This window comes from Cannabis sativa, chromosome 4 (assembly GCF_029168945.1).
Source record: "Cannabis sativa cultivar Pink pepper isolate KNU-18-1 chromosome 4, ASM2916894v1, whole genome shotgun sequence".
Taxonomy (NCBI): Eukaryota; Viridiplantae; Streptophyta; class Magnoliopsida; order Rosales; family Cannabaceae; genus Cannabis; species Cannabis sativa.
Genome location: NC_083604.1, coordinates 50414106 through 50440226, shown reverse-complemented (window position 1 = coordinate 50440226; position 26121 = coordinate 50414106). Strand labels below are relative to the sequence as shown.

The 26121-nt window shown below is 34.9% G+C and overlaps 1 protein-coding gene across 2 annotated transcripts; it reads right to left on the bottom strand.

Annotated features, from left to right (window-relative positions):
* Positions 1–259: 259 nt before the first annotated feature.
* On the bottom strand, positions 260–12783 carry LOC115712551 (peptidyl-prolyl cis-trans isomerase PASTICCINO1). Of its 2 annotated transcripts, XM_030640848.2 has the most exons (20): positions 12322–12783; positions 12140–12224; positions 11967–12036; positions 11479–11576; positions 10851–10973; positions 10678–10710; positions 10246–10304; positions 10068–10152; positions 9735–9893; positions 3577–3634; positions 3270–3418; positions 2968–3065; positions 2723–2792; positions 2488–2547; positions 2292–2348; positions 1813–1881; positions 1625–1702; positions 1002–1103; positions 839–910; positions 260–745 (listed from the first exon to the last, which is right to left on the bottom strand). In XM_030640848.2, exons 1-20 carry the CDS (start codon positions 12393–12395, stop codon positions 479–481), a joined length of 1866 nt encoding a protein of 621 aa, XP_030496708.2. In that variant the 5' UTR covers positions 12396–12783; the 3' UTR covers positions 260–478. The 2 variants fall into 2 exon arrangements, with proteins under 2 accessions (XP_030496708.2, XP_060970150.1); XM_061114167.1 differs by lacking the exons at positions 11479–11576; positions 12322–12783 and having other exon boundaries at positions 12140–12183.
* Between the last annotated feature and the right edge of the window lie 13338 nt (positions 12784–26121).

The following is a 26121-nucleotide window of genomic DNA, read 5'->3' as shown; positions in this document are numbered from 1 at the left end:
ACATTGGAGCTGTAATTTTGATTCGACTAGTTTTAGTTTCTACGTGAACCTTTTCATTTCTCATTCATTGTCTTGATAAAAGTATGCTTTGGATTGTAAAGCATCGGCTATTTGCAATGGGGCTTTGGCCTATGTTACTACTCCTATTGCTGATTTGGACTCAACCTTCCTATTGTAAGTTGTGTTCTGGTTTAATGATAAATCCTACCTAAGCAAACATGCAAGAATGAAAAAGATATAGAAATAAAAATACAAAGAATTCAGTCAACTATTAAGCTACTTATTGGGTATATACAAAGCAACAAGAGTTTAACAAACTCGTGCATTTTGCACATCTTAGTGAACTAAGTAACTTCCTTTGATCTAAGTTGTTTATATTTTATCTTACTCTCTTTGAACAAATTTAACAGAACCAATATAACTAATATATAAATTTGAATTGAATTCCAAAAAGTGTCATTATTATTCCCCTTATTGATCACAAAATTGTACATCTTTCCAGGCCAAGTGATGAAAAGAGTTTTCTCCCGCCAGGCCAAAATGAAAACCACCTCGCTTGACGTGCATCCTCGACAACTTCATTAGAATCCTCAGAATTATTGTCATCTGACTCTCCTTCCTCACCCTTATTTGGCTCTTTTGCTACAGTCTTATCTTTTATGTCTTCAGCTCCAACATCTGCAATTTCTCCTGGCTTCTTGTCAAATAATCCTCTAAACTGTTTCTGAACTTTCTGCTTCGTCTCCTGCTCTCACGAAGAACAAAATTAAAGAACAGAGAAAGAAGAGAAAATGTTTGTTGTGAGTTGAGATACATTGGATATCTAATTTATTCCTACCTGTTCCTTTTGCTTCAGTTTTAGAAGAGCAGCTTTTGCATCAGGCTCTGAAGACTTGTCTGCTTTTATCATCTGTAAAAATTAAATCCAGAAGAAAATTATACATATTCAAGAATGAATCTCAAAATAATAACGAATTTGACGACTTGATAAGAAGACAAACATTTTGAAAGTCACTCTTTGCTTCCTCAAAATCTCCGCCTTCCATATAGGCCATACCACGACGGTAAAGAGCTTTGACATGTGCAGGGTTTACATCCAATACCTGTATTCCATCAGCAAAAAACATTTTAAAAGCATTAGGCCATAAACCAATAGCTAGTAGACCCACCCATCTTGACTTGTTAATAATGTTCCCAAAGAATTTAGAAGTTCATATTACAACAAGAAATATAAGTTTTAACTCATTGAAACCACATCACGTGAGTCTTCATAGCTTCTGATGCACAATAATAATTAAAGTTAATATTGACGACGTTTAAATCATCCCATTCTTTGTCACCCCCAAAGGCCAAAATGATATAATAAGGAAAATCATCCCATCTTCTCTTTAGACAAGTTCACACCACCACAAATTAAAGCTCAGCTAGGACATGCAGAAAACAGGAGACTACTTAAAGAGTACAACAGATGTAGTTTTTGCTTCTAATAGATGTTAAATGTTATTTCCTTGTTTTGATAACTGGAACTGCGCACCCTAAAAATAATTTTGTTGGGCATGCATTCCCCCTAATAGCTTCTAAATTGATAAAATTTCTCAACGTTAACAGACGAGAAAAGACATACCTTGTTGCATGTCTCAATTGATTTTTTGCATTCCCCCATCTTCAAATAGCATGCAGCCACGTTCAGATGTAGCAAATTCTTCAAACATCAAACATAAAGAGCAAATCAGTCCCAAATAGATTGATGCAAGTTGTAAAGATGAAGTAAATAAGTTTCAAAGAGGATCGGCAATATAAAAAAGTACTTACACGTGTATCTACAAACACTTTGCCTTCCTCATCATCTTGTGGATTTACATGATTAAATTCTCGAAGAACCTGTACAGCAACTACCTCAGCATGAGATAACTTAAAAATAATAACAGCAAGCTCAATAAAAACTCATCTGAAAAAAAAAAACAAAACACAATGAAACCAAACAAACAGTTTCTGATTTCTCAGAATATTTAACAATAAGAGAATTAGTAGAAAAAAAAAAAGTTAAAGCATTGAAGCACAAAGACGAACAGCCAAGAGCATTATAAATAGGAGAATCAGCTACCTATCAACAGGAACTGCCAAGAGAACCAGAATGTTACCATTTACAAGACATTTTCTAAGCAAATCTAGTAAACATATTTATGGCATGATGCATTGCATTCTAAGATATAAAAAGGTTTATGAAGAAATGGTCAACTACCCTCAAATGATTAACTATATCGTGTGTGCTAAGTGAAAATATACATTACCTTGTCATACTTGGCCTTTGCAAGTTCGTATTTACCTTCTTTGAAGAGCCTGTTACCCTAGAATTAAAAGTACTGTCAGATATCAACAATCCCCATATCCAAAAAGGGAAAAATAGGGTAACTATATATACATGTTAGGTGTTACTAATACTGCTGTACCCTACTGGTTCTATCACAGGGTCTAACAAATACATACCGTACTTCTGATTTTTTCCGCATCATCCATTATACTTTGAAAATTCATACCAGTCCAGTCCTGCAACAATGATTTTAATAATTCCATTATATTACTCAACAATTATTTATGAGATATGCCACAAAAACTAATGAAGAAATAGAATGTCTTCACATAACCTAACTGTATACAAAATTAGAAGAATTACAAATCACAAAGCGCTTCACCAAATTTCATTATTGCCAAATAAATTTACCTTAGGCATCTCAAAGCCAAGAAGCTCTATCTCCCACTGAATATGGGCCCCTTCAGGAACATTAGCAGGCCTAGAAGATTGGGAATAAAAGGAAAGAAAAACCATTAGTATGACACGATACAAAAAATTACATTCACGATATGCAGAACTTGATAAAGTAACCTAGGAAACTTTTCATATGCATAATCAGGACATGTAAAGATAAATAGCATCAAGTAAAAGGGCAAAATAATTTAGAAAGTAACCTAGGAAACTTGTCATATGCATAATCGGGAGGACATGTGACAAGTGCAACCTCTCCAGGCAGCATTAATCGGACACACATTTCAAATCCCTCAGGCACCTACCACAGTAAACGAAAGCCTTACAGCAACAATTGAAAGACTAATGAATGCGTTACAGAAGAACTATTTTACGCATGTTGCAGAATATCAGTTCGTAAATTTGTCAGGTCCTCAAGAAAATGATTTGTCTAAAAGAAGAGAAAGCAAAAAAACAGAATAACTACTTTCATCCTTTTGAAACAACAACAACAACAACAACTTACAAGGCCTTCTCCTGAACTGAATTCCAAGGGCTCTCCATTGTTATCACTTCTTGTATCATAGAAGACTCTATTTTCCTCATTTAGAAGCATGCCTTTGTAATGGACACGTAGTAAACTGTCATGGAGAGGGCAGTCCATAGGGAACTCACCTAAATGGTCAACATATATCTAATTATAAAACAGAATACAGTACAATGACAAATATCTGATTTTGTTCTTGTGTATAATACAGAAATGTGATTTAGAAGAATAATGAACCATCTACATTATCCACAGATTTGCACATAACATGAAATCCAGCCCATACCTTTTCCATCTTGTATACGTCGTTTTATTAAACGCCCATCTCCAAGCATGTCCCGCACCTGTCAAGAAAATTGCATGTTCAATTTTACTATTAAGAAAGAATTGGAAGCAGTCTTGTGATAAGATTCTCTTTTTTCTGAAAAAGAGAGAGGCCATTGTCTTAGACTGGTCCCTACCCTATATATACTGAAAGCCCTCACTTGTGGCAGAGGAAAACCTTGGTCACAAGAGTCCTAGCATAAAAACATACTAAAACCCACACAAAAACAGAAACGGACCCTCCCAAAAAAAAAAAACAGTATTTGCTATTTCTAAAAGGAAGTTACATCAAATTTCTCCATTCTCTAGCCAAGTCTAAGAATGAGATGTGATCAAAGTATTTAGTCTTGAACACCCAAGTGGCTGTCCAAAATCTAATTCTTTCCCATAAATCATCTACTTGGCTTTCAGAACCTTCAAATATTCTGTTATTTCTTTCTAACCAAACAGCCCACAACACAGCCAAGATTGCTGTTCTCCACTAACGAGACTGCGCTTACTGTCTCCCAACTTACTCACTATCATTTGGCATGACCCATTGAATTTCAAATTCCAAAATCAGCTTAAACCATAGATTTTGAGCAAGGCTACAGTTTAGGAACAAGTGTGCCACCTCTTCCCCACTCTTCTTACAACAAACACACCAACCCGGTGATAAATAAAGGAGCAGCCTCTTTTTTTGCAACCTCTCATGAACATTAATTTTGCCTAGAGCCACCAGCCACCCAAGAACTTTAACTTTCGATGGAAGTAAGCTTTTCCATAAGGTCTTTGTCCAAAAATACTCACCTGAAGTATGACCTGATGTAAACCAGCCAAATGCTGATTTACACGAAAAGATACCCCCCGCACCAGGTAGCCAAAGCCTGCTGTCATCTAGAATGGTAGGCAGTCTGACATGTTCCAACTGTTGAAGCAACTCCAATAAACTTGGTATTTCTCTGTCCATCAAGTTTCTTCTAAACTTTAGATTCCAACTTGCCATACAGTTTCCAACTTCGCCCACATCTTCAATTAGCTCCTGGATACTCTCATTTTTAGCTCTAGATATCACAGCTAAGTCCAGAAATCAGTTCTTCAAAGATGATTCCCCAATCCCAACATCATCCCAAAAGCGAATACTCGCCCCATTTCCTACCTTGAACTTCACCAACTTCCAATACTCTTCATAGAGACCTGAAATATCCTTCCAAGGCCCTCTTGGGGACAATCTCTCCCCTCTTTTTGTATCCCAAAAATTGTCTGCCTGTCCATAACGACTTTTGATAACTTTATGCCATAGTGAATTAGGTTCTAAAGGGAATCTTCATAGCCATTTCATGAGCAGCCTCAAGTTCCTCACATCTAATCTTCCAATGGCAAGACCACCCTCATTTTTTGGTCTACACACATTCTCCCATGCCACTAGGTGATCTCCACCCGCTAAGTCACCCCCTTCCCAAAGAAAGTCTCTCATCATTTTTCTAAGGCGATTTGGAGCTTTAAAAAAAGACGGACAATAAGTTGGTAGGGAAGAGAGAACAGACTGGATAAGAGAGAGTCTACCTCCTTTAGATAAGAACGAACATTTTCACCCATCTAATCTTTTCGCGCATTTGTCCAAAACTAGGACCCAAAAAGTTTTCTTCCTAGGTGAGCCACCAAGTGGCATTCCCAAATAGGTCATGGGCCACCTACCTACTACACACCCAATTTGGTCAACACATTGAGCCACTACCTCCTCCTCCAAGCAAACACCCAACAATTGGCTCTTATTCAAATTTACTTTGAACCTTGTGATAAGATTCATACTCTCTTATCTGAACAAATCACACAAAAATCACACTGTTGAAATTCTCTATATTATTCAACTCATATTTGGCAAGTACCGAAGCCTAACAATTATAATGGTGAGTTAATTCGAGAGCCTCCTTTCTCCCAAGACTAAGCAAAATCTCATCTAAAAAAAAACTCTCCTCAAAGCTAACCACCTTTATACAATCACAACAGCCCCAATATAATTGTGGACCTACCCGCTCACTCTCTAACTCTAACTAATTTCTTTGTTAGTTGATAAGGTTTACGGGTACATGTTAGAGTTTTTGCTTTTGTGATTGATATCAACGTGTAACTCTATATGGCCTGTATCATTTTGTTACCACGGCTTTCCTCTACAGGAGGTCAGTCTAAGACATATGACCTTGGTCTCTTTTTCTCTAAAAGAAAAAATTTAATTTCTTTTTTTAAAACCTTACTTTTGGCAGAGGAAAACCTTGGTTACACAAATAGTCCGCCTAAAACATTTAGCACACGACAGTGCTGAAACAAAATAGGATAGACTAAGAAAGTACTGCCACTACAACAATGAATTCCATTCTCTTCATAAATCTAAAAAGAACAACTCCTCAAAAAGTTTGGTTTTAAAAACCCATGTAGTTGTTCAGAACTTAATTTTCTCCCACCCATCCTCTTCTAAACTTTCAGCCCCTTCGAAAATTCTAACATTTCTTTCCAATCACACAGCCCAAATTACTGCTAAAATTGTCGTTCTCCATAACTTTGTTTTACGCTTACTGCCAATGAATCTACTATCACTTGTGGTACAGATCTTGGCATAACCCATGTTAGCTGAAATTCCTCAATCAAATTAATCCATAATTGTCGAATAAAGTTGCATTCTAAGAACAGGTGTCCAACATCTTCCCCGCTGACTTCATAGCAGACGCACCATCTAGGGGAAATGTATAGGTAAGGCTTCCTCTTTTGCATTTTATCGTGGACGTTCACTTACTCTAACGACACAAGACAGCCAAATACTTTAACTTTCAATGGTACACAACTTTTCCATAAAGTCCTCGTCCGATACATTCCACCAACATCTGGGTTTAATGTAAACTAACAAAAGGCTAATTTACAAGAAAAAAACCCTGACGGATCCAGTTTCCGAATTCGGCTATCACTCGAAATATTAAGCACTTTGACATGTTCCACCTTTTGAAGTAACGACATAAAGGCTTGGGACCTCCCACTCCAATAAATTCCTTCTAAACTTGAAATCCCAACTCTCTACCCACCCAACTGGCAAACCCTTGTCGACAATCAGTTCCTTTATAGTCACATTCCTTGCCTTAGAAATCTCTACTAAGTCAGGGAAAGCACTTATTAAGGAAGAATCACCAAGCCAAACATCTTCTCGAAACCGAATATTGTCTCCTCTACTAATTTTGAAGTGTACTAGTCCAAGATATTCATCATACAGATCTAAAATATCTCTCCAAAGGCCTTTAGGAGATAGGGTATATTCGTTTTTTGTGTCCCATAAATTATTAGCCTTACCATATCGACTCAACACTAGCTTGTGCCACAACGAGTTTGGTTCTAAAGGAAATCTCCACAGCCATTTCATAAGCAAACCTTTAATCCCCATCTCCAAGTTCCTAATACCCAGACCTCCCTCTTCTCGAGGCCTGCAAACCTCATCTCAAGCCACTAAATGTTCACCACCTGTTGACTCGCTGCTTTCCCAAAAGAAGTCTCTCATCATATTCTCCAGTGCTTTAGTTATTGAATTTGGCCCTTTAAATAAGGATAGGAAATAGATGGGGAGAGAAGATAGAACTAACTGAATAAGAGTCAACCTACCCCTTTTAGATAAAAATGAGCATTTCCATCCATTTAGCCTTTTACCACACTTGTTCAGTATTGGTTCCCAAAAACTCCATTTTCTAGGTGAACCCCCGAAGAGTATGCCTAAGTATTGCATTGGCCAACTTCCAACTTCACATCCTATCTAAGACACCTTCCTCTCATCTAAGCAAATCCCCAGCAATTGACTTTTGCTCATTAACTTTTCTCATCATTGACAAAATAAGGTATCATTTGCAAATTGGAGATGGCTAACATGAACTTTCTCTTTTCCTACCACAAATACAAAGAAATTGCCTGAACTTACTACCTTATCCACCATCCTCCCAAGAACATCCACAACCAGAGTAAACAAAAAGGGTGGTAGTGGATCACCTTGTCTAAGGCCCCAAGAACCGTTGAATTTCCCCCTCGGTCTGCATTAATGAATACCAAGAATGAAGTAGATGATATGCATCCTTTAATCCATTTCCTCCAAACATCTCCAAAACCCTTGTTGCACAAAACCAGATCCAAGAAATCCCACTCCAATCGGTCATTGGCTTTCTCAAAGTCAATTTTGAAGACCAAACTGCTCTAGCCTCTACTTTTAAGATCTTCTACTGTCTCATTAGCAATGAGAACCGAGTCCAGAATTTGTCGACCTTCAACAAAGGTTGATTGAGTTTCAAGAATAGTATTCTCTACCACTCCCCTAATTTTGATAGAAAGCATATTTGTAATTTCCTATAGACAATAGTTATAAGGTTGATTGGTCTATAATCTTTGACTCTACAACTGTTAAGTTTTTTTGGAATTAGGCAGATGAATGTTTCGTTGATGCTACTTTGAATAGTGCCCTCTCTTTCAAACGATTTAACGACTTCCATTAGATCTTCCTTAATTACCTCCCACTGAGACTGAAAAAAGGCCAAACTAAATCCATTTGGCCCCGGGACCTTACTTCCTTCACAGCTAAATACTACCTCCTTAACTTCATCTTCATCAAACGACCTCTCTAGGTGCCTTGCGAAAGCTTCTGGAATCACTTGCCATTCAATTCTTTCAATACTTCTACCCTGTCTTTTTTAAGAAGTGCTAATTTCTTTGTTTCTAAACTTCCTCCTTCCATACCTGAACCTTAGGGGAGGTTTGTCATTCTTATCATATTCTCAGCAAGGGACCTGGAAATTTGTAAAAAGAAATATACAATATACCATGTACATAGTAGGTTGACACACTGCAATTGGAAGATCCCATATCCATATTTCATATTACCTAAACTCATTGTAATAAAGCTAATGTGTAACGTGTTAGAATATTAGCTAGAAGGTTTCAACAGTAGTCTAATGGATTTCTTGCTGCGAAAGGTTGTTTGTTATGGAAGGCTCTAAGAGTGTTAGAAGGGGCAAGAGTGTTAGAAGACGGCATGGATCTTGATACATCCAAAAGCTAGTCTAAAAGAGGAGGGTGCCAAAGTAGTTATATACCACCAATCAATTCCATACTTGGTCAATATAGGATACTAAAAATACAACCCCTTTAAGATCCGACGTCCACGGTAGCCTACTTTATGGTGGCCTACTCTGCGTTGGCCCACTCTGAGCTTACTCAGGTCACCCTTTCCACAACGTTAGTCTCACTTGAGAGAGCATGGCTTTGAAACCACTTGATACCCACTTGGGTAGAACTCACTCTCAAAAGCTATCCTAAGTAAGAGAGGAAAGTGTCCAAGTAGTTAGTCATATACCACCAACCAATCACATACTTAAATGTGGGATGCTAACAGTGATCTTATATTGAATTTGAATATGGGTCTCTCAAATACCGTGTACCAGTTTGTTTCTTCATTTTGATTCAATACACACATATCATATTCATATTTCCCTATTTACTCTTAAGACTGCTCTATCAGCAGTTTCCTTGCGTTACAGAAGAAAAAGAAAAACTAAAACAACTTGCACACTTTTTTAAGTACTACAACCAGATATAAAAACATAATAAGAAAATGATAAAACTTAAGCAACAATTATGCATTATCAAGTAGGTTGGTTTCCTAATTCAAACATTGAACGAGCAATTAACTAGTAGCCTGACGGTTAAGAATGATAAACTTAGAGAATGACCAATAATGTGCAACTAGGTGTTTCAATAATCTTTATATTCACAAATAACTGATTGAAATACCAATTATCTATCGTTTCGTAGGCTAATAAAACTTTTAAAAGCCCCATTTAGGAAACCTTACAGACACCATAAAATATCTAACTAAAGTGTGACTTCAAAAAGACTTGATTACATGACTATATATTTCTAACGCATTTTAGTAAAAATGTATCACATTCATGTTGCGATTAAAACCAGCATAACACATCAACTATGGAATTAAACATTTGTCAACTAAATAGATTTTCAAGCTTAAGAAGTAACTCTAATGAAAAAAAATGTGATGGAAAAATGGATTACAAATAGATATTCAAGCTAACCACAATTTGCAGCAGGAACAGCTATGCTTACCTGAACAAAATGGGCAAGCTCCACATCAAAGTATACTTCTTCATAACCTTCTACTTCTGGGATAAAGGGAGACTGAGTTAAGTATTGGCTTGTGACATATATTACTGCCTTCTCTTCCCTAGCCATTGTGCCAATTCCCATTTCAAGACCTTTAGGTACCTATACAGAAGGATTCAAATCATGACCGCAACATAAATTATGTGTCACTTCAACTTATTAAATTAAGATTATCCAGTATACTTACGAACAACTTGGAACCAACATACATACACATTAAGAGCAATATTCATAACAATCAAGAGTGTTAGCAAGAAAAAACAATGCAGCACAAACCTCAGACTTTCCAAAGGTAAAGAAGAACGGTTCTCTTTGAGTACGTGAAATAATCTCTTTTCCATCAAAAGTTTTTGCAGAAATCCTGATCAGTAACATACAAATAATTGACAATTTTAATGAAATAATAGATAATTATTGAAAATCAGCAGCAAGGGGTGCAAACAGAGCATCCTACCATGCTTTCACTTCATAAGGTTCCCTTGGTGATTCCCAACCCTTTCCTTCAGTTATGACCTGTCAAACATGAAGACTGTATCACAGAGAATGATTTGAATTTACTGTCCCCTTATAATGCCTATTCCTAGTTTTTAAATAAAGATGAGGTTTATGCCAAACATTTTTTTAACTTAGTTATGTGCTTGTGGTTGTGGTTAATTGAATACTCTTTCAAAAAGAATATAGAATATGATTTCAAGACAACTGATTCAGTGCTTGTGCTAGCTGGCAATTGAACATTCTTTTCTATGCAAAGAAAAAATGTACAAGAGACCTATATCCTAGACATGTGCATTACTTCTTCAATACGTGTCTTGTTCGATTGACAACTTAAAAAATATTTAGATGTAATAGCACTATATTAGCACAAAAAATATCATCATTTTAGTACCTTCTTTATGACACCCAAGTCATCACTAATGACCTGAAATAAACAGAAAGACAGTAATATTAAAAAAGAGAAAAGAAGTAAAGATTAGGTGCAAACATGATCCCTCAACGACACCACATTTTAGAAGATAGACATGTGTGTAGAAAGTAAGAGTTGCAGCATAACATTCTTGCCTTGGCTTTAAAGAAATCTATCATCTCAATCTCAAAATGAAGTTCATCTTCCTTAGGAAATCCAGTGGGAGCAGTAATTGGACAATCATCCTCTCCATAGTGCAATTGAGGCTTCATCTTAAACTGAAACCAAAAAATAACAAAGGAAAAAAAAATCAGTACAAAAATAAACCACTTCTAACATAAATATCTAATTATCACTGGAATTTTCCTGTCTTCTTTCTTCCTTTTTCTTTTATTCTTTATTCAACTTGTTCTTATACACCTCAGAGAGAATAATGCATTCTCCAATATTTAGGCTAGGATACAATACCTAAAAGAAAAAGAAATAGTGCTTCTTAAAGGGGAAAAACACACACACACGCACACACACTTTTAATGAATATGTATGCTTTCGGTCTCGTGGTCAAGCTCATAGGAACCTATATAGTAATTTGTAGAGATTGTAGCTCCAAAGATTGTTAAAGTTTGGAAAGACCCAATCTAAAAAAAAATGCTAAGGATAGATAACGTAGAAAACTCAAGATTTATGGTTCCATTTTGTGTCTGTTTTCCCCCTCTATTGTATCAACTACTATAAATTGAGCATACATAAAAATAAGAAGTATGGAAACTAAGAAGGTGTTACCATCGCTATTTCACCCTTCAACATAGTTGGAATCCCTTCAAGCAATCCTAATAACATCTTGCTTTTCCCCAGGACATTTCTTATTGGCATTCCCTTGCCTATAAATATATTCATTCCAATAATTGAATAGAATAGGAAAAGAAAAAAAAAAATCAGCTATGAATCCACAACATTCAGTTAAAGGTTCATTGGAGTCTAAAGTAGTTCTTGTGCAACCAAATGGAATTATTGCACACAAAGATTAAATCAGAAGATAAAGTGAACTGTTTCATATAATAATTTAAGGGAAAAGAATGCCAACTTCTAAAATATGGCGAAAAAGAACATCATTAATTGAAGGGGTGGTACAAATATTGCGATGATGCATTCATAATACCAACAATACAAAAGCTATAAACAGTAATGTGTGTGGAATTTTCATGCCACTGATTCTAGTTGGTAGCATGTGTATAGTTTAAACTACTGAAAGTAGCCGAAAAACAACTGACCTCCATTGTTTGCATTTGTTGATTCAACGACTACTCCGTCCAATGTTCGGATGGTGCAGTGATAAATGACCTGAAAAACATAAGCTCAATTTCAACAATCACACATTTTCATTTCATATTATTCTCCACCCAAGAGGGTTTAAGCTGAGAATAAAATCTATTTAGTACTTAACCTGATCTCCGTCAGATGGTCTTGAATCACCCCAACCAGGCCGCATTAAAGCTTTCATCAAACTTCCTGGAACAATCTTCTTCTTCCTTTTCATACCCAAAAAAGAAAAACACACATTCATACATATACATTCAATTTCAAATAAAAAAACTTAAAAGTAATTCGAGTAAATGAAATAAACACCTCTTATCTTCATCAGAGGGTGATTTCTTCTTCTGAGGGATAAACCCTTGTTCCGCTTCTTCTACAATAGCCATCGTTAATCAAGATCAAAAGCTATGTGTGAAAGATAAGATGCTGTTTAAGAATTTATCTTGGAGATTGGTTCCGCTATATGGTAGTGACTGGGTGAAAACTGGAGATGATTGCCGTGTTGGGTGAAGATCAGGATGGCTCTGAAGGAAGTGGTCCGTTAGAAGTACAAAATAATGATGAAGTTGTTAAGGCAGGATCTGAGGAGTGGCGGGATAAGAAGAATTTGGGAGATCATTCATGGGATCATCATTGACAATATCGATGCTAATACACACCTAATAGTTCATTCAAAGTCAAGTATGGAAACTGAGAGTCAACACCGTCCAACTGGTGAGGTGGCATTTGTGACCAATGGCCTCCATAATCAATTCAATTACTTTACAAACATCCAAAATAGGAGAAATTATGTCAACGGGAGCTATATAATGTAGATTAATTTGCCGTATAATTATTTAAGTTTTATACTGAGTAACATATATGTATTGAGTTGTATTTTTAGCAGTAAAAATATATTCTATCACATTTCTATAACTTCCATAAGTAACTCTCCGTTAGGTGCCATATCAGTATTTACGTGGCAACATCTCATTAGTCCGCATAATTTATTAATTACTTTTTATTTAAAAAATCACTTAAATATTTAAAAATAAAATAAAAAATTGTTTAAAAATTAAAAAATTACGAAATTATGAAACATAAAAAATAAACTCATAATAAAAATTATTGTTTAAATATAAATCATTAAACACAAATTTTAATTCAAAACCTAAATCCCCACGTTTACATCAAACGAGTTTCCTATCTAATCTTTTTTTTTTCTCTTTTTTTCATTGATCATCTTGTTCTTCCTTCTCACCATCATTAGATCAATCCTATTACACCACAATCTAACCTCCCTCTTTTAATCTCTTCTTCTTCCTTTTTCTCTCTGTATCCAAATTGTAAAAAATTAAAAAACCCCAAATCTCTCATCACTCAAGAGATCTACTGGCGAGTGACCATGAGATCGAAGTTAGAAGCATGTGGGGTTGAAAGAGTTAGCAAGTTTCGTGATGGGAATGAGGATCGGCAAGCCAAAGAGGACCACCATATTGGAATGCTGATCGACAGGGTTTGCGATTTTTAAAGTTAGTATGTCATTTGTGGGTTCTTCTCCTTTATCTAAATGTGATTTGTTGCTAACATTTACATTGAGCAATATGTTGTTGGGTTTTATGCCCTAAATAAAACTCATTTCAATATAATCAGATTTACTTATTAATATAGATCAGAAGTAACATTTAATGTTGCATGGTTCACATGATTTATTTCATGATTATATGTACATAATGTATAGATTCATCTGAAACCCTTTTCACATACTTGATCCTGTTTATTGTGCCATCAACACATTGGAAAGTAAACATGACTATATGAATAAAGTTTCCTAAATTTATCAGACACAGGGTTTTACTGATATGATAATCTACAACAAGAGTTTACTTGTATTTGGAGAAATACTATGTTCTTTCCAGAACATTGGTTAAAGTAAAGCTCAGGTTGGATGCATGGAGTATGCATCGGAAGGGACCGATATTGAACTTTGACTTAGATTTATTAAACTTACCGTAATATCTATTCAAGTCAATATCGCCTAGTTGATCCTAGATCAAATGTTCTTAATCCTGTTATGATTAGGCTCAATCTCGAGAGGCTATTCGTGTTCTTTGATTTGTTAGTTAAGCCTACTTTTAGGTCAGGGTGATACGTACATTTTGGGAACACGGTAGTGCAATTGAGTGGGAGCGCTATCATAAACATGGAATCTATAGCTTCTATCTGGCGAATAGTAAGCAAAGGATGATCTCCTTCGAGCTTGACCAAACGAACATAAATGGTGGAGTACTCATTTCACATAAGTTGAAATATCATTTATACGGGGTCAAGTGTTTTAAGGAATAAATACATTGTAGGGTGTAACGGTAATTTAATCCCTTTACAGTGTAGATCATTCATATAGAGGATCATCGATCACATTAGGATTATAACAATGGATAACTAATGATGTGTCTATATGGTGGAACATATAGAGCATTCTATATACTGAGAGTGCAATTCTAAGTTCTATGCGTGGATTCAACGAAGAATTAATAAGTTAGTGAATTTTAGTGCTAAAGATCTACTTATTGGAAGCTCGGTTATATAGACCCATGGTCCCCGCACTAGTTGAGATAATATTGCTTGTAAGACTCATATAATTGGTTTTGATTAATCAATTATAATTCTCAAATTAGACTATGTCTATTTGTGAATTTTTCACTAAGTAAGGGCGAAATTGTAAGGAAAGAGTTTATAGGGGCATATTTGTTAATTATGATACTTTGTATGGTTCAATTAATAAATATGATAAATGACAATATTATTTAATAATTATTTATAGTTATTAAATAGTTAGAATTGACATTTAAATGGTTGAATTAGAAAATTGGCGTTTTTGAGAAAATCAGATGCAGAAAAGGTAAAACTGCAAAATTGCAAAAAGTGAGGCCCAAATCCACTAGTATAGGGCCAGCCACTTTTGTAGGAAATTTAAACTGATATTTTCATTATTTTAATGCCAAATAATTCAAACCTAACCCTAGTGAATGCTATAAATAGATAGTGAAGGCTTCAGGAAAATTACACTTAAATTTTCTATTTTTCCTTCAGAGAAAAACCTGAGCCTCTCTCTCTCCCTATCTTTAGCTGCCACTTCTTCTTTCTCTTCCCTCTTGAATTTCGAAATCCTTAGTGATTAGAGTAGTGCCCACACACATCAAGTGATACCTCAATCATAGTGAGGAAGATCGTGAAGAAAGACTTTCAGCAAGAATGAGGTTTCAACATCAAAGATTCAGAGAAAGAGATCCAGGTTCAGATATTGATAATGCTCTGCTATAGAAAGGAATCAAGGGCTAGATATCTGAACGGAAGGAGTCATTATATTCCGCTGCACCCAATGTAAGGTTTCTTAAACTTTATATGTGTTTATTTCATCGTTTTAGAAAGTTCATATTTAGGGTGTTAATAAACATACTTGTGAGTAGATCTAAGATCCTGGTAAAATAAATTCCAACATATGTAACCTTTGTTAAAAAAATTTATCAATGTTTACAGATCTGAGCTTGAATTTGGGCATTTGGGTTTGTGGTCTATGTTCTATTATTGGGTTTGAGTTTTTAATTGTGGGTTTGTGGGTTTGGCTCGGGTATGGTCTTAATTGACATTTGTTCTTCACCTTTTTCATTCAAGGGTTTTAGTTTTGGGGTTTCGCTTTAAATCTGGTTGTTGCATTTGTAATTTTATTTGTAATATATTTTGATTTAAGATTCCGTATAAAGTTTTTGTTCTTGACAAGTTCTGGGTTTGTTTTAGGGTATTAAACAAATTTTGTATTGTTGATGGACAATTGAAGATTTGGGTTTCTTTTATTCTTTTTTGTTTTGTTTGTTCAAAATCTAAGTTTGCTTCAGGTGGTGTGATGATTCACTTTTGATCTTAGTTTTGTTTCAAAATCTAATTTAATTTATGTTGGAATTTTTTTTTATTCAAAGTGAAAAGAATGGAAAAAGAAATAAAAGAAAAATTCATTTCAAAAAAAAAAAAAGAAAAAAATTAATTGTTTAGGTTTAGAATAATTTTTTAGGTTTTAGAATATATTTTTATTTTTATTTTTTATACATTTAAATATATTATTTTGATTTTAAAATGAATTTTAAAATGAAAAATAAATTTTTTGGATGTGGACTAATAAAAGGGTGATACGTGGACACTTACCTGGAAGAAAACCAGAGGTACCTACGAAAGTTCTAGGAGTGTGACGGAAGGTATTTTTACCGCCAAAAATACAACTTAGGTACATATCTGCTACTCGACATAAAACTTTATTTTTTCCGCAAATTACTCAGCTGTAAATGTAATATATTGCTTTATTAAAAAATATTTTGTAAAAATTTAATTTTAATGGCGATATAAAATGTGTGTTAACTTTGGTGCTAAAAATTACGTTAAATTTGGTTCAAAAGATAGCATGAATTAAATTTTAGTTACATTACACTTGTAACAATAATATTTTTATAAAGTATTAAACTTAAAAATAAATGGTGATATTTAAGTTTTGCGTATTTATCTTCATATTTTTAAGTTAATATTAAAAATTAAGTGTGCAATTAGATATCCAATTAAAAAATTGATCAAACACAATTAGTAATTGGATTGGATTGGATTGGATTTTGAGGTCTAATTGGATTGGAGTGGATGATGATTTTTTAAATCCAATTATTAATTGGATTGGATCGGATGACAAAAAAAAATGTTAGATTAGATCGGATATGTCCACCCCTACTTAATTGCAACAATAGTGATATGATACCTAAAAAGGTGCTAGGCAATGGTGCCTTTTAGCCTTTCTTGTAATTAGAGATGTAAACGGGGTGGGGCAGGGGCGGGGATTGCTCCCCCATCCCGATACTTGCTTCCTAAATTCACCCTTTACCCGTCCTAATACCAGTTTAAATTAAAACAGGGATTATCCACTAGGGGAAGGATTCTCATCAGGTACCCATTACATATATATATTTTTAAAAATGATATCTCAAAGAGAATTAAGAAAAAAAACCATCATACAAACTTATTAAAACAAGCGAAATTTACAGCATAAATACCCAATTTTTATATTTTGTTACTAATAAGTACCTAGTTTTAAAAATTTATGACATTAATGTTGGAATATATTTTACCAGGATCTAGATTTACTAACAAGTATGTTTTTAACATCCTAAATATGAACTTCTAAAACGATATAAAATAAACACATAAAAGGTATGAGAAACCTTACAGTGGTTGCAGCGGAATTAAATGACTCCTTCCGCTCAGATCTCTAACCCTTGTATCATTTCTGTAGCATAGTATCACCAAGATTTAAGCCCAAAACTCCTTCCTTGTGTTTGGATTCTTCACAGTCTTACATACTATGATTGATGACTTGCTTGATATGTGTGGGCATGCACTCAATCACTAAGGCTTGAAAATATTTGTGAAGAGAGGCTATAGTGTTTCGAAAATTGAAGAGGAAGAAGAAGGAAGAGGTCTCTTCAAACCTAGAGAGAAAACTAGGTTTTTAGCTTTGGAGGCATTAGTTGGATAATGAGACCATACCCTTCATTTTATACTATTCTCCAATAGGGTTAGGGTTGAATTATTAGGAATAAAAAATAGATAAAAATAGAGTGAAAAAAAAAAACCACCTAATGGCCGGCCATATGATGGCCCTACATTAGTTTGGGCTTTGTCATTTTTCTCAACTATTTTATCTATTTTTCACAAATACTATTTTTTACACTTTCAACCCTATAAATGTCAAAACTATTTATTTAATAATTAAAATAATTATCAAATAAAATTGTCATTTATAATATTTATTAATTAGACTCCATAAAGTCTATTAATTAACAAATAAACCCTTGAACACTATTTCTTCACAATCAAGCCAAATCTTAGTGAAAAATTCATAAACTAGGCATAGTCTAATTTTAGAATTATTATTGATTAACTAAAATCAATTAACTGAGTCCTACAAGCAGTTTGTCTTAACTAGTATGGGGACCATGGGCCTATATAACTGAGCTTCCAATAAGCAGATCTAGAATTTACCAAGTAAATCCACTAACTTATTAATTCCTCATTGCATCCACCATAGAACTTGGAATTGCACTCTCAGTAACATAGAACGCTCTATATGTTTCACGATATAGATACGCTATTAATTATTTATTGTTATAATCCCAATAATCAATGATCCTCTATAGATGATCTATATTGCATGGGGATTAATAAACCGTTACACTCTTCAATGTATTTTATCTTTAAAATACTTAGCCACCTATAAATGATATTTCAGTGAACTAATATAATCACTGAAATGAGTACTCAACCATTTATCTCTATTTAGCCAAGCTCGAAGGAAATCATCGTTTCACTTCTATGTCCAGATAGAAGCTATAGATTCCATATCTATGATTAGCGCTCCCACTCAATTGTACTACCATGTTTCCAAAATGTACGTATCACCCTGACCAAAAGGTAGGCTTAATTAACAAATTAAAGAACACAAATAACACTCTTGAGATCGAACCTAACCATGTCAGGATTAAGATCATTTGATCTAGGATCAACTAGGTGATATTGAATTGAATAGATATTACTGTAAATTTATCATATCTAATCTAAGTTCAATATCGGTCCCTTCCAATGCATACTCTATGCATCCAACCCAAGCTTTACTTTAACCAATGCCCTAGAAAGGACATAGCACTTATCCAAGGTGCAAGTAAACTATGTTGTAGATTATCATATCAATTAGACCCTGTGTACTGATAACTCTAGGAATATATTTAATCATATAATCTTGATTACTTTCCACTGTGTTGACGATACAATAAACAAGAATATCAATGTGATAAGGATTTGGATGAATTTATAAATCAAATAAACATATAAATGATCACATGAACCAAATGACATACTAAATAAGTGATGAAAATATTTATGTTTCTTTATTGATAATTGAATGACAAAGATTACATTGAAATAGAGCTTTATTTAAGGCACAAAGCCCAACAATTAATACTCAAAACCTCATTTTAACATATTGTCGCTGGTATCCACTAACTTTCATTAGTGTACAATAATGATTATTCTATTTTTTTTTTTTATTTTTACCTAAATTAAAATAAATCTTATTAAATAAAATAAATAAAAGAAATTAAAGCGTGTAAGCAAATCAGAAACTATTTTTTTATTAAAAAAAAATTAAAAGTCACTCACGATACCTCCTCCACCATCTCACTCTCCAAACTCAGAAATCCAGATTTGCCTCCAAGAATGATTTGCACAGCTAACCACGGAGTCCTCCGATCGCTTTACCAGGACGAGAAACCAGAAACTCAATCGCACCATCCCTCTCCCTAAGCCCAAGATTTTGACTGAACCCCTCCTCTCTGAAGCTACATCCTCCCACGATAACGATTACACCTATGTAATTGAAGAGAGGAAGAGAATTATTTTTGTGGTATTCCATGGGTGGAAGGGTATCACTGACAGAAGCAATTCCATCTCGAGTCACGATGATTCTGAAACTATTGCTTCTGATCAAAGTTAATTGGTTTGTTAGAGTTAGTTTGATTAGTCTGTTAAGTCTGTTGGTTTAGACAATTGGAATGTTAACTGTCTCATTGTATTTCGCGAGCTATATAAGCTCAGATATTGTACACATTTACAATCAATGAAAATACTCTATTTTTCTCATTCATCTCTCTTTGTTTTTCCCTCTCTTTCTCTACACACTTCCGCAACTAATATGGTATCAGAGCAGGGCTTTGAGTAAAATCCGTTGCATTCCTCACCTCCATGGCTCGTGGAGGAGCTCAAACTCGAAGTTCATTTGAAAACTCCAATTGATTTTCAGCTCTCGACAACAATGTCAGATCGTATTCAGATGAAGTTCAAAACCCTTACTATCTGTGTAATAGTGACCATCCTGGAGCTAGCTTAGTTCCAAAAATTCTTAATGGCTGTGAAAATTATAGTTCATGGCAAAGAGCCATGACAGTCGCACTTGTTGCGAGAAACAAACTCAAGTTTGTTAATGGCAAACTTCCTCATCCGGACGAAGATGATGAAGATTTTGTGCTATGGAATCGCTGCAACAACACTGTTATCTCATGGATTCTCCATGTGATCTCCAACGAAATAACTGAAAGCGTTATGTACATGGATGATGCCACCTAGATCTGGTTGAATCTTGAAGAACAATTCAATCAGAAAAATGCTAGCTCCTAGGGTTTTTGAAGCTATATTCGTGCGAAGCAGTCTCTTGCATAAGGATCCAATAGCATTACAAGTTACTTTACTAGACTTAAATCTCTTTGGGATTTGATTCAAGAGTATCGACCACAACTGATTTGCACTTGTGGAGCTATGAAAATGATTCAAGGTTACCAGGAAGAAGAGAGAGTTCTTGAGTTCTTGGTTGGCTTGAACGAGTCCTATGCCAGTACTCGATCTCAGATCTTGATGCAAGATCCATTGCCAAACATCAATAAAGCGTATGCCTCCGTTATTCAAGAAGAAAGCCAAGGTGTTTGTCTATTGTTCCAGCTGAAAATGACAAGAACGGATCTAGCAATGGATTTGGAACAAGCTCCAACTCAGGTCGGTTTGCTGGAAATATTGAACCTCATCGACCTAAAATGGTCTGTACTTATTGTGGTATCACAGGCCATACTATGGCTAAGTGTTTTCGAATCCACGGATATCCTCCTGGACATAAGTTGCACGAGAAATTTCTTAACAGGAATGACAATCGCAATACCAGTAATCACACCAGTAGCTCGGGAAAACCTTCTGCTGCAAACTTTACCACCAGTTCTGAAAGCAGTGAAGGGAACAATGGAGACAATGTTGTGGGGGATCAGGACCTGGTTGCTAGCCTAACTGTTGTGCAGTGTCAAAGACTAATGGCCTTGCTATCTCAGAGAACACCTAAAGCAGCAAGCAGTGCTCCTGTTGAGCCTCCTATGGTGTCACACTTTTCTGGTAAGAAGTCTTTCATTCCTAACTCTAAATGGATTATTGATACAGGTGCTACTCACCATGTGTGTAATGACATTTCTTTATTTAAAAATATACAATCTGATCAATCTATACCTTCTATCAAATTGCCTAATGGAAATTTTTCTAAGGTTGCTAACATTGGTACAGTGTGCATTTCACAAGATTTTTCTTTGTCTAATGTTCTTTTTGTACCAAAGTTTCATTGCAACCTTCTCTCTGTTTCTGCATTGACTAACCGTGGCAATTATTCCTTTCATTTTTATCCTAATCATTGTGAAATACAGGACAATTTGAACAAGCAAATGATTAGGATGGGTGAGAGAATAGGCAGATTGTATTACCTCATTTCTGGTGTAAAAAATGTCATTCCTTATGCTTTTTCTGTTACTTCAGATTCAAAAATAAGAGATGACACGGTCTGGCATTACAGACTTGGACACTCCTCTTGTATCAATACTCACTCATTGAATAAAGCTTTACATTTTCACCCAAATTCTTCCAATTATTTCCATTGTTCTGTCTGTCATTATGCCAAACAGAAAAAGCTGCCTTTTGTTTCAAATCACAACATGTCTACTGCACCATTTGATTTAATTCATGTTAATATATGGGGGCCTTTTAATACCTTAACTCTAGATGGCTTCAAGTATTTCATCACCATTATAGATGATTATAGTAGGTACACTTCGACACATTTTATTAAAGCCAAATCTGAAGGTCAAATTATCCTACCCAATTTTTTTAGGCTTGTTAGTACTCAATTTGTGCTAAAATCAAAGGGGTTAGGTCAGATAATGCTAAAGAGTTGGATTTTAAAGATCGTTTTGCTTCTTTAGGAGTCATTCACTATCATTCATGTGTCCAAAGACCTCAACAAAACTCCGCTGTTAAAAGGAAACATCAACATCTCTTAAATGTTGCTAGAGCTCTATTGTTTCAATCTTACATACCTTTGGTATATTGGGATGATTATATTGCTACAGCTACATACCTCATAAATAGAACACCAATCCCCAATTTAAAGTTTAAAACTCCTTTTGAGAAAATTTATTCCAAACCACCAGCTTATGAGCACCTTAGAGCTTTTGGTTGCCTTGCTTATGCTTGCACTTTGTCTCAAGGAAGGTCCAAATTTTCACCTAGGGTAGTTCCTTGCATCTTTATAGGTTATCCATTAGGCATGAAGGCTTATAAGTTGCTAGATTTGAACAGAAATAGAGTCTTTTGCACAAGAGATGTTGTTTTTCATGAAAAAATCTTTCCTTTTGCTCACACTACTGATATCCCACCTGATTTACAGAATTTTTTTCCTGCATCTGGTCCAGCAGTTACAGCAGCCCCATCTCCTCACTTTGCAGCCACACCAGACCCCATACCAGTCCCCAAATCTCCTACTGAATAGTCCAAATCAAGACCTTCTTGGACTGTCATGAAACCTTCTTACCTAAATGGCTACCATTGTTTTTTGGCTGCTAATAATGTTGTTGTTTGTTCTTAGGATGCAATGCCAGTCACTGCACATGCTCTATCTCAAGTGCTTGATTACTCCAAGTTGTCTCCCAAGTTTCGAGCTATTGTATTGTCTATTTCTAGCCACTTTGAACCAGTTAATTTCAGCCAAGCTAGAGAAATTCCTGAGTGGGATAATGCAATGGATAATGAAAGTGATGCATTGGAGAAGAATCACACTTGGATAGTGGTTACTCTATCTGCAGGTCAGCATTTCATTGGTTGTAATTGGGTTTACAAGATAAAATACAGTGCTGATGGCTCTATTGAAAGGTTTAAAGCAAGACTTGTGGCTAAAGGATACAACCAACTTGAAGGTATTGACTACCATGACACTTTTGCTCCTGTCACCAAGTTGGTTTCTGTGAAACTCATTCTTGCTTTAGCTACTATCCATGGCTGGTTTTTACATCAGCTTGATGTTAATAATACATTTCTTCATGGAGATCTTCATGAAGATGTGTATATGACTCTACCTCCTGGGTATAGTCCTAAGGGGGAGAACAAATTACCTCCAAATGCAGTGTGCAAGCTTCAAAAGCCCTTGTATGGTATAAAGCAAGCATCAAGGCAATGGTTTGACAAGTTCTCTACAGCCCTTATAGAAGAAGGTTTCTCTCATTCAGCAACTGACCATTCTATGTTTATAAGGCATTCTTCTACTAGTTTCATCATCTTACTTGTCTATGTAGATGATGTTATTCTTACTAGCAACAACTTGAGTGAGTTAGAAGCCTTAAAACTAAGGCTGAATGATAGATTTAAACTCAAGGATTTGGGGGATTTGAAGTACTTTCTAGGGCTTGAAATTGCAAGATCAAGTAAGGGCATATTTGTGTCTCAAAGGCCATATGCTCTTCGACTTTTAGAAGAACTTGGGTATTTGGGAAGCAAACCAATAAGCACACCAATGGAGCCTAATCTAAAGTTGTCTTAAGATGAGAAAGACAAGTTGGCAGACCCTACATTTTATAGAAAGATCATTAGCAAGTTGCAAATACCTTGTTATTACAAGACCTGATATAGCTTATTTGATCAATAAGCTTAGTCAGTTCTTGACCACACCAAGAGTAAAGCACCTTGTTGTTGCCCAAAGAATCCTTCAGTATATAAAATCAAGCCCGGGACAAGGTATACTTCTTGCTGCAAATTCAGAAATTCAGCTGAGAGCATTAACGGATGGTGATTGGGTTACTTGCATTGACACTAGGAGATCTACAACAGGTTTTTGCATCTTTCTTGGAGACTCCATCATCTCTTGGAAAAGCAAAAAGCAACATATTGTGTCAAGATGTTCAGATGAAGCTGAATATCGAGCAATGGCAAATACAACTAGTGACCTGATTTGGTTATTATCTTTGCTCAAGGAGCTAAAAATAGAACACAAAGGGCCTGCCTTAATGTACTGTGACAACAAAGCTGCACAACACATTGCAGCCAATCCCGCGTTTCATGAAAGAACAAAACACATTGAGATTGACTGTCACCTTGTGAGAGAAAAGGCTCAAGAAGGACTAATCAAGACTATACATGTTTCTACCAAAGAACAACTAGCTGACATTATGACCAAAGCCTTATTTCCTAATCAGTTTAAGGTTCTTAAAGACAAGATTGGATTGGTAGACATATACCATCCATCTTGAGGGGGAGTATCAAAGTTAGTTAGTTTGTTAGAGTTAGTTTGATTAGTCGGTTAAGTCTGTTGGTTTAGATAGTTGGAATGTTAACTGTCTGATTGTATTTCTCGAGCTATATAAGCTCAGCTATTGTACACATTTACAATCAATGAGAATACTCTATTTTTCTCATTCATCTCTCGTGGTTTTTCCCTCTCTTTCTCTACACACTTCCGCAACTAATACTTCTCAAAGGGTAAGAGTTTGGCTTCTCTTTCTAAAACAGAGGCTTTGTAGGGGCTGTGATTTACACTAATAATTTATGTTGATTTTGAGAATTTTATGTTGTAATTTCAAGTTGAGGGGGTTGTGAATTCTTTGAATGGGTGGACATGGAAAGTTGTGTGAGGTGTAGAGAAGTTATTCCTTGTCTTTTAAGATGAAGGAATGAGCTTGAGCATCAATCAGTGGCTTATGAAGGACTGAAATGTGAGAGCTCTAAAACCATTAAGAAGAGCTCAAAAACTAGTAAAGAGACTCCTAAAAAACCAATTGCTCAAAAGTCCATTTAAAAGAATTAAGATTTAACTACTGATTTTTTATATTCTACTTGTTTAGCATTCTATTTAATATACTAGGAGTTAAACCAACAATTTTTCAACTTCACGAGGGAGACAAATATTGATGAACTATGGAGAAAATACAAATTGTAATGTTATATTACGCTTATGAGGAATGACCTAAAATATATATAAGTTGATGGAGAATATTAATTTGTTGTTGGCCTAGTTAAATAGAGAATAAAACTTATAATGGATAAAATAGCTCGATTTTTAGTCTGACCTTGAGAGTATTCAATCAAATAAAAAGTAAATAGATTTTGACTACATAAAATGTAATTTTTTACAGTAGCATTGCTTCTAAGAAACAAATTTACTTAGCTACTGGTTTGAAATTCTAATGAACACATGTCTCCATTATTGTAAGATAGATATAAATATAAATTTCTTAATTTCTACTCTTTATCTCATACATAAGTATATTTCTGTCTCGTGTCTCACACTGTTTTATTCTCTATTATATGTAAGCTACGCTCTTTGTTATAAATGTCGTGGTAATCGTCTTTTTTTCATTGATGGATTTCGCAAGGTTTTCTAATGGGAATTGTGTTCGGTCGAAATCTAAGTTTACGAAGAGGTGTTCCGAATCTGAGTTTCTGGGTTCGAAGAGTGTGATGGTATCGTAAGTGACTTTTAGTTTCTTTTCTTTTTTTTTTTAAAAAAAAAATATAAAAAATAGTATCTGATTTTTGTATACGATTTAAAAGAATTTTAGTTTGTTTTATTTTATTTTATCAAGTAATATTTATTTTAATTTAGGTAAAAATTTTAAAAAAAAAATGAAATAATCATTATAGTACATTAACGGAAGTTAGTGGGTACCAACAACAATTTGTTAAAATGAGGTTTTGAGTATTAATGCCAAAATTTTTAGAATTTTGGTATTTATTAGCAACAAAACATAAAATATAGGTACTTATGCTCTAAATTTTTCTTAAAACAACAAACATAAATGAAATAGTGTGTGTAGTAAATGGATTAGCAAAATATAAAATTGGTAATCGAAAATAAGTGTTGAAGTGTCATTTTTTTAAGGAGTTATGTGCAATTATTAATATGCATCACCGCGGGTATTCTTATGAAAAATGAAATGTCTCATTAATGTGATTAATAAAAGCTTAAACCCATGGGTATGAACATTTAGACCCATACCCGCTCTCATCTCCAAAATTAGACCCTCGCCCCCACCCCATTAGGGACGGGTACCTGCGGGTATAATTGCCATCCATATCTGCAACATACATGGAATCATTAAGAGTTTCTTAGCGGTCGCTTATCCACAAGCAAATAGATAAGTAGAAGAGGTCAACCAAACTCTTAAGGATACGTTAAAGAAATACCTGAACAAGCCA